We start from the raw sequence: 10,305 nt of genomic DNA, 5'->3' as shown, positions 1-10,305 counted from the left end.
GAATAATAAAAACTAAGCTTCGACTTTTGCTCTCTTCATTTGTTTCAAAAACACATTTTTAAAATGGCATCTTTGGATATCTTGCAACCCAGGCTCATTCTGAGAACGTAGTCCCATGGACGTTTCTGGAGACCATGAAATACGTCCTGGAAGGTATGTATTTTTGCAGTTTTTGTTTTCGCAAATCCACGAGAGGCCGCTGTGCATGCTTTTTCTATTTTTTCTGCTGGAGATACTGTTGTCCTAATAAACTAAAAAATAAAATAAATAAAAAATCCTGCATATACCTTAGGAAAGATATAGCAGAACATTTTGGCGGTTTTAAAACCTTGACTTTTCCAAACCGCGGTATACCGGTTATTGTCCCATGCCTACTCTAAAATGTTCTTTTTAAATGTCTGGGTCAAATATTTTGGAGCAGTAAACATGTCAGGCTAAATAAAATAAACCATTGACTTCTGCTAGCTTCATTAGTTTAAGGAAACAACTTGAAAATACATTTTTGGATATCTTTCTTTGGATATAAAGGAAGCCCACTGCACTCTTCAGGTTCATAGCATGTTTGTATGTTGGTTTATAAGTGATTTGTTTTTCAGATGTTCCCTGAATTGTGGGCTGACCAGCAGCTTTTGCTGTGGAAGGGCCTTTTCTGCTGGTGGTACTGTTGCTTTAAACTAACTAAAATAATCGTAAAAACACGTTAAAAAAAAGGAAAAGAAAAACCTTAAACATACCTTTGGAACGGTATAAAAGGAAAACGTAATGGTTTTAATACCTTGACTTTTCCAAACCGTGGTAAACTTTAAAACCGGTTATCATCCCATGCCTAGTGGTTTCTATGAGAGCAGAGCCTGTGTTTGTTTGTTGTGCAGGATGAGTGATGTTATATTGAGCTATTGGTTTTATTTTTGCACATTCATTCAATTTTGAACATTGACAACTTGTAACACTATATATGACTTAGACATGGGATGATAACCTTTTTCAAGGTATACCGCAGTTTGGAAAAGTACCACAGTAAGTACCGCAGTAAGCAGTTCTAATTTCTAATTTAAATATGTAAATCTCATTTATAGCTCCTAAACTCTGGAATAGCCTTCCTGATAACGTCCGAGGCTCAGACACACTCTCCCAATTCAAAACTAGATTAAAGACCTATCTGTTCAGTAAAGCATACACTTAGTGCACCACTTAGGGGGCTTCCACACAGGTTATGCATCTTGCTGATATACACTGTGAACATCAGCTACGCTAATTATTTTCTTTATTCTCCATTTCCACCTGGGGATACTCTTCCCGAGGCCCTCAGACTATGCAGAGTCACTGATTCGATCCAAGACCAACGACGAGATGATCCCAAGGTTTCCATATCCTGGACCTGGCCGAATCCTGAACAACTACTGCGCTGGTCATGGAAGAGTGGAGAACATGAGACTGTTTCCTATGACGCTCCAGAGACAGACGAGTCTTCGCTGAGGCCAGCTTCCAGCCTCCGCCACTGAGACTGCAGCTCTGCACAAGACCTTTGGCCAGAGGAGAAATTAAAATGATCGTGCCCAACTGAGCCTGGTTTCTCTCAAGGTTTTTTTTCTTCACTTCCGCCTTTAGTGAAGTTTTTTTTCCCTCTCCGCTGTCGCCACTGGCTTGCATGGTTCAGGATCTGTAGAGCTGCGCATCGTTGGATTTGCTCTTCAGTGTTTGGACTCTCAGTAGTGATTATTAAACCACACTGAACTGAGCTAAACTGAACTGAACTTAAACACTACAAACTGAACTACACTGGTTCTATTTACTGTGACCTTTTATGTGAAGCTGCTTTGACACAATCTACATTGTATAAGCGCTATACAAATAAAGGTGAATTGAATTGAATTGAAAAAAGTCAAGGTTTTAAAACCGCCAAATTTTTTGCTATACCATTCCTAAGGTATGTGGACTATTTTATTATTTTGTTTTTTTAGGACAACATTATCTCCATGAGAAAGATATCCAAAGATGTCGTTTTAAATTGTAAAGAAATATGTGTTTTTTTTTTAAAACTAATGAAGACAGCAGAAGTCAGTGATTATTTAAATTCTTTAGCCGGACATGTTTACTGCTCCAAAATATTTTAAATCATTCTCAAAATAAAATATATTGTTCAAAGGGGAAAAAAGATGTTGTTTTTTACCCAGACATTTAAAAATAATATGTTTTAGAGCAGTGATCACAATCTGGTCAAGCCGGGATATTTTTATCCAAGGTTATTAAGGAATCTTATACCGGCCCATGCCTTATATGACTTGCTAAAGACAATAGAATATAAAAGAGACTTTGCTATTGCTTACCGCTAAATTGAATATCAGGTCTGAAATTGCATGCAAGTGTTGCTTCAAAAGCAGCACAGCACTATTTAATTGACTGTAAACTGTGTTGTGTCTTGATAGTAATTGGCTGATTATGTGATTTCCTTATTTAGAGTTTGCAAACAATACTTTCCTGAAATTATATTATTAAGGAGAAAATCTCAAATGTGCGAAAATAAAACAAACCTTTCCCCAGTTGATGATGTGCTGATGTTGCGGGTCACCTTACATTTACATTTAGTCATTTAGCAGACGCTTTTATCCAAAGCGACTTACAAATGAGGACAAGGAAGCAATTTACACAACTATAAGAGCAGCAGTGAACAAGTGCTATAGACAAGTTTCAGGTGTGTAAAGTCTAAGAAGCAAAGCATTAGAATGTTTTTTTTTTTTTTTTGAGAGAGAGAGTACAGTTAGTGGTATAGCCAGAGAGGCAGTTACAGATTAGGAAGGAAAGTTGAGTTTTTAGTCGTTTCTTGAAGACAGCAAGTGACTCTGATGTAGTTAGGGAGTTCAATCCACCAACTGGGCAGATTGAATGCGAGAGTTCGGGAAAGTGATTTCTTCCCTCTTAGGGATGGAACCACGAGGCGACGTTCATTCACAGAACACAAGTTTCTGGAGGGTACATATATCTGCAGAAGTGAGAGCAGATAAGGAGGAGCAAACCTTGATGGATTTTTCCAAATTCCTCTTGATTTTTTTTCAGGCTGCTGTTAGTACCTGTGGAGTCTGTATTGATAGCCTGAAGTTCATGTAGTAGAATATACATAGACTCAAACCTTGTGTGCTGCATGGGGACTACAGTTTGTTTAGAGTTTGTTTAGCGGCGTGACTGCAAAAGTTACATTCATTGTTATTCTTCAGGAAGAAGAGCTCCTCCTTAAACTGATGTGCACTGATTCTTAATGACTTCCTAAGTGCATGGACACCCAGCATGTCCTAAATTGTAAGATTATATTAGATATGAACATATCCAACAAAACTATTGTTGAATACTGGTGTGTAAGATGAATTGAAAAACACATGAGGGAACTAGAAAAATATTTTAAAGGTGCTGTATGTACATTTTTAACTCTTCTAAAGCCTAAAAAATACAAGGATGTGTTTGCAGATATTTAAGAAACATGCTAAGTGCACATATTTGTTTATCTGAAAAACAATGATAAAGTCATTAAAAGGGGAGCATGGTAGCGCAGTTGGTAGCACGATTACCTCACAGCAAGAAGGTAGCTGGTTCGAGCCTCGGCTGGGTCAGTTGGCATTTCTGTGTGGAAATTGCATGTTCTCCCCGTGTTGGTGTGGGTTTCCTCCGGGTTCTCCAGTTTACCCCACAGTCCAAACATATGCGCTATAGGTGAATTGGGTAAAGCTAAACTGTCCCTAGTGTATGACTGTGAATGAGTGTATAGATGTTTCCCTAGTGTTCGATTGCAGTTGGAAGGGTATCCAATGCGTAAAACATATGATGGATGAGTTGGTGGTTCATTCCGCTGTGGTGACCCCAGATTATTAAAGGGACTAAGCAGAAAATAAAATAAATGTATTAGTCAATAAAGTACAAGTTTCTGTTATGAAGTTAAGAAATGTGCGTTCCATGTCAGAACGTCTGTCTTTTTTTTGGTCCCTTTAACCCACCCAATGCCAGTTTAGCCAATTATGTCTCATGAGGAAAAGGGAAGGTTTTGTTGTGATCTAGACGCAGACATTTATTTAGAAATATTTGAGTTTACAAAAATAATTTAAATGATTCACAATGAAAAGAGAAATGAAGATGTTTATGTAGGGAGAGTGGTTTGGTCTTCACCCTCGATAACACGACTCCCAGCACTGACTTCCTGAAATAAAACGAGAGAACAAAGATCATTAGACTGATCGTAAACGTACAGAATAGTTACATTGCAAAATTACATTTAAATGAATGTACTTACATCATCACAGTCGGTCTCCGCCAGTGTCGTCAGGCATTCGATGTGCTCAGACATCTGTGCTGTTGTCTGTTGTAGTCGACTGTTTTCTTCTTCAAGCAAATTAATCCTGAGGAAGTTAAACGAGAAACACGGTTTGGATGGGTTGTGAAGAATTCTGTTAAAAAATGTGAGATTTATTAGTGAAAGTCTGTTTTGTTTAAAGGTGCTGTATGTACGTTTCTGACTCTTCTAAAGCATTAATATACGATAATAGTTTGCGGATATTTCAGAAACATGCTAAGTGAACATTCTTGTTTATCTGAAAACCAATGCTGAAGTCAGATATTCTGCTTTGAAAATGTGAGTTACGTGCTAGAACTTCTGCCTTTGTATTGGTTTTTTAACCCGCCCACTGCCAGTTTAGCCAAATATATTTTAGCACCCCGGGTTGCCTTGGCGGAAAACGGCTTATTTCATTCATTCAGTCATGAAGGCTCTCAAAGCATGCGTCCGTGACTGAAATGTGACCTCAGGTGGACAGTAGCAGACTGCGATATAAGGCGCAGATTCAGAGTGCCACATTAGGTGGTTATTATTAATTAGCAAATAATATAAATATTACAAACATAAACATTAGGTGAGCGGGTTACATTGTAACCCTGTGTCCTAACAACATGCTACTTGACGAGACATGCAGTGATAAGCAATTTGGCTGTTTGCACCAGACAAAACACGACAAAATATAAACACACGAAATATAAATACAGCCATTCAGAAGCACAGAATGGTGCACTTATGAAATGGTAATGTTTATACTGTAATTATTACATATTAAACCTCTTTAACATGATTAAATGTAGATGCTGAATCACTGATATGTGTTGGTTTGCATTATTTCACAATTCTAAAGTTTTTTATTTTCCAGATCTGAGCTGAACTATCTGCTGCTGCTTTCAGTATATGGCAATAAATGTCATGTAAAATGAAATTCAAACTCTCATTATTAGCATTTAAAACTGATTAAAGCACATGAGGTGTACCTGAGCTGATCAATGTCAGTTTTCTGTTGTTCAGCTGTGAGAAATAGGAGCTGTTTCTAATATATTAATATATATATATATATATATTTATATATATATATATATATATATATAATATATTAAGGGTTGGTTATAACAAAAACTCCTTTTAAAATGAAAATATTCCTTCTATTGTGTGCCGTTGCTTTTATTTAGAACACAGTTTAAATCAGCCTTTAGGCTCAATCGTCAGACTCGCTCCTGTTGGTCCTCAATCTGGCAACCTGCGCTTGCGTTTGTTTTGATCCAGGATTGCAATACTTAGTTCAACCACTGTGTGTCAAACTTACATACTGCACTTACTAACTTGCATACTTTTTTCTCTTATGAAAACATTATTTTCATTCTTAGAAACTTTTTTTGTGACTATCTTACAGTGCTAAGTCAATTCTGAAATACAGCATGTCTCAATTATATGAAACCCCTTTCAAAAAAGTCAAAATTATGATTTAGTCCAAAATTTAAGTTACTATGTCTTAAAAAGTCAAAATTATGAGTTGCTTGTTAAGTTGTAAAGTCTGAGGAAAAAACAAACAAATTCTGAGATAAAAAGTAGCAAAATGCAGAATTATTGTTTCAATCTGAGATAGTCGCAATAATACGGTGACTCAGTGGTTAGCACTGTCACCTCACAGCAAGACTGTTCGAGTCCTGACTGGGTCAAGTTTGCATTTCTGTGTGGAGTTTGCATGTTCTCCCAGTGTTTGCATGGGTTTCCTCACGGTGCTCCGGTTTCCTCCACAGTCCAAACACATGCGCTATAGGTGAATAGAGTAAACAAAATTGGCCATAGTGTATGTGTGTGAATTAGTGCCTATGGATGTTTCCCAGTACTGGGTTGCAGCTGAAAGAGCATCCTCTGTCTAAAACATATGCAGAATAAGTTGGCGGCTCATTCTGCTGTGGCAACCCCTGATGCATGAAGGGACTAAGGTCATTCATTGCACTGGTTTGATACTGTAAAAAGAGTATTATATCTTTTTTACTTCAGTAAAAATAACTAGGCCTGTCACACTATCTATTTTTTGTTGTACGATATATTGCAATAAACAATATTATTGTCATTTTAAGACCATTTTATTCCACTCGTCATATAATGCCAGAATGACAATATAATATCATCACAATGCAAGTACACTTCTAAATAACACATCATATTTTATTCTTAATATTTAATTTAATTATAGTCATTTTAACAATTTAATAATGGGGCAGTGGATTCAGAATGTGAAAACTCATATTCTAAATAAATAATAATAATAAATGTTAATAAAACAGTGCAAGGTAAAAAGTAACAGAGGCTGTGATATCTGCTACCAGATCTATTTTCAGTCGTCAGACACCCAAATGAAAATTACTACAGTCATTTATAGTAAATACTATAGTGTTTGTTTAACCATACTTACACCCCCAATAGAGATAGAGATGTTGCACAATCAGCTTATATATTGCTAGAATTGTTTTTTATGTATGGGCGATTGAGGTCATGTCCATGTGTTGTGTGATAAATTGATATATTGATTATTGTGACCGACCTAAAAATTACAAATAACTGTTTTCTTAAAGTCCCCGTGAACCGGAGGTTGCTGAGACTTTTATTTCAGCTTGTTAAAGTACTTCCAACTAAAACTGAATATTGAGTAGGGGGAGGGGCTTTCTTTTTGCACATCATTCCCTCACAGCAAACGAATGGTAAAAGGGGCGTGGTCAAGAATAATGTGGCTGAAGGAGTCAAACTGACATCGGAAAAGCAAATTCTCAGATTGAATTGATAATTTCCTAAACAATCATTTGTTTAAAGTCAACTTAAAAATGTACTTGCACGGATTAATTGTTCACCTAAAGAATAACAACGTGCACTAGCAAATTAAATAGTACATTTTGATTTCATTCCCACCTTAATTGTATTTTAAAATGTCATCTATTTCTATGATTCAAAGCTGAATTCTCAGTATTTTGACAGTACTATATATCTACTGTGGATTAAACAGTACCTCCTCTGCATGGTGGAGACGATGTGTGAAGTGTTTTTCTGAATCTCTTCAGAATCGTGCAGCTGTAGAAGCAGATCTGTGTTGTTCTGAAGCAGACTCTGGTTTTCAGACATGACCATCTTCATCATGTGTGACATCTGATGAGACACAAACAGCAGCATTTAATAATCACACACACTGTTTATTTCTTCATTTCAGAGTTCCCGCTCTTCTTAAAGTACTTGAATTCAGTACTTGAATTGATTTAAGGCCTGGATAGTTTAAAAAACAAACACGGGTCTTTGAAAGAGCTTGAAATAAATTTTAAATAATTTGTTTATGATTTTATTTCAATAATTGTACTCAATTGTCCAAAAACAGAATTAAAAAATGGGAGAATCTTGAATTTAAAATCTTACATTTAAATCTTGTACAATAACACTGACAAATAATGCACATCTTATTAATAATGCAGAAAGTGCATTTGAAAATTACCAGTATTGAATTCAGCAAATGTTATTAAAGTTCTTTGAACATGACTGTTTAAAATGGTAAATTTGTGAATATTACTTTGACATTATTAATGTAAATAATTAGTGTAAGTGAAATTTTAAATACAGTAAGGACTTTCAATGGTTCTACATATGCCGAGGTATAAATTACAAATGTGCTTGATTTAAAATTATTGTTGCTTTAATAATTCCTTGAATCTGCTGTTCATGAAAGCATGGGAACCCTATGTACCTGATAAAAGTCTTGTCGTCGATCCCAGTTACAAGAACAACAAATAATAACTTGGCTTCTAGTTGATCATTTGGAAAAGTAGTAGAAGGTCGATTTTTCAGATGAATCATCTATTGAACTGCATCCCAATCATCACAAATACTGCAGAAGACCTACTGGAACCCGCATGGAGCAGAGATTCTCACAGAGATCAGTCAAGTTTGGTGAAGGAAAAATCATGGTTTGGAGTTACATTCAGTATGGGGGCGTTCGTGAGAGATCTGCAGAGTGGATGGCAACATCAACAGCCTGAGGTATCAAGACATTTGTGCTGCCCATTACATTACAAACCACAGGAGAGGGCAAATTCTTCAGCAGGATAGCGCTCCTTCTCATACTTCAGCCTCCACATCAAAGTTCCTGAAAGCAAAGGAGGTCAAGGTGCTCCAGGATTGGCCAGCCCGGTCACCAGACATGAACATTATTGAGCAAGATGGAGGAGACATTGAAGATGAATCAAAAGAATCTTGATGAACTCTGGGAGTCCTGCAAGAACGCTTTCTTTGCCATTCCAGATGACTTTATTAAGTGATTTGAGTCATTGCAGAGATGTCTGGATGCAGTCCTCCAAGCTCATGGAGTCAGACACAATAATCATTCTTTTTCCACTGCAGCATGACTATTTCTGTTAAGTGACCAGACTTTTGTCTAAGCAAAGTCAGACCTTACTGTCCTAATTAAATAATTCAAAATCAAGACATCATCATATTTTATTTTGGTCAAATAAGCGTAATCTAGAGGCCTTTGCCTTTCATATAAGCCACTTCTGATACCAAATGATCAACTAGAAGTCAAGTTATTATTTATTGTTCCTAAAACTTGGATAGGCGACAAGATATTTGTCAGGTAGTGTATTACCATGTTACCTTTTCCTCTTGTTTCCGCAGAATGCAAATCTGTTTCTCCAGGTCTTTTATTTGTTCGTCACGCCGGCTCGTCTCTCTCAGGTAAAGCGCTCTGGCTCGGCTCAGCTTGTTTTTGTAGTGGATTCGCTTGTCGTTGTATTTACTGGAATAAAAGAGCAAATGTTGTATTCTTCAAAGCTTTTTACTTTTAATTAAATTTTATATATATATATATATATATATATATATATATATATATATATATATATTCCATTTTATTTTTGAATTTGTTGACATTTTGCAATTTTTTTGCAGTTTTTAGTTTTTGTTTTAGTGAAATAAAATGTGTTTGTACATTTAAATGAATTGAAACTGAGAAATGTTTTTTTTTGGCAGCTAGCTAAAATAAAAATTCGTTTTCAAGAGTTCACACTTTGTGATGATTGATTATAAAGCTTGTTTGGTAGGCTGTCCAAGGAAAGAGGCCTGAGCTCATAAGATCCTTGAGCCCAGGGGTCTGTTCTTCGTACGTGGTTTACTCAGTTAGCTGGATTTAGTTATTGACGATTTGACACGATCCAGGATTGTTTGTTTCCTTAAACTCATCCGAGAGTTGTTGTCATAGCAACAGTTCTGGTAGCTCAAACCTGCTCGGGAGCAGGTTTATTTCAAATAAACAGGATTAAATCGGATCAGTTCAAGCAAAGATAAAACTGAAAAAATTTACCGAATTCTGATATTTTCTTACAGTAGTAGTTTATATATATTTTATATATATAAAAAGTTGCAGACACCTTTACCAATATCTAAATGCTTTTGTGATGCAAAATTAATTTAAACAGCCAGTTATTGTTTATACCGATTAAGAAACTGGCTACTATAATTCACTATGGTTACCATAATAAAGAAAATCTGCTCTAACTGTAAAACTAAATAAATTCTAAATATTATTGACACATGAATGTGTAAAGCCTGCAGCTCACAACAAATGTGTAAAGTTATTGCGTATCATATTTAACAAACCGTTTACTACAAATTTTATGTAATTTTGCTCATATGGATCATTGAATATTAATCAGATGATGTCATTATGTTGCTGTGCCGTCAGCCAATCATTGCATTGCTGATCATGATTTCGAGGATCGATAGATCTTTCCTTCACAACGCCACAGCAATCTCAGATCAGTTCATCCAGACATTTTAATCTGATTCACAAACTTGTTTGAAGAACCAAATTAGCCAGAGATCAATTATCAAGATTAACAGATCCAGGATCTACTAAATCATCTTAGATCATTTAAGCGAGGTACGAAGAACGGACCCCAGGGCTCCCTCCCGTTTGCAGGGGGAGAGGGAAGTCTGAGCTCAGG

General features: G+C 36.1%; 1 protein-coding gene across 5 annotated transcripts in view; it reads right to left on the bottom strand.

Moving 5' to 3' along the window:
* Positions 1-4,028: 4,028 nt before the first annotated feature.
* si:dkey-264d12.5 (cingulin) overlaps positions 4,029-10,305 on the bottom strand; it is a 30,909-nt gene continuing 24,632 nt past the window's right edge. For all 5 annotated transcript variants that reach the window (XM_056468634.1, XM_056468636.1, XM_056468638.1 and 2 more), the window contains 4 exons: positions 8,957-9,098; positions 7,329-7,465; positions 4,277-4,382; positions 4,029-4,183 (listed from right to left, as the gene is read on the bottom strand). In XM_056468634.1, the coding sequence (XP_056324609.1) occupies positions 4,124-4,183; positions 4,277-4,382; positions 7,329-7,465; positions 8,957-9,098 (445 nt within the window). In that variant the 3' untranslated portion in view covers positions 4,029-4,123. The remainder of the gene's footprint in view (positions 4,184-4,276; positions 4,383-7,328; positions 7,466-8,956; positions 9,099-10,305) is intronic.

Source organism: Danio aesculapii, chromosome 11 (genome assembly GCF_903798145.1).
Source record: "Danio aesculapii chromosome 11, fDanAes4.1, whole genome shotgun sequence".
Lineage (NCBI taxonomy): Eukaryota > Metazoa > Chordata > Actinopteri > Cypriniformes > Danionidae > Danio > Danio aesculapii.
This window is presented reverse-complemented; position numbering and strand designations above follow the sequence as displayed.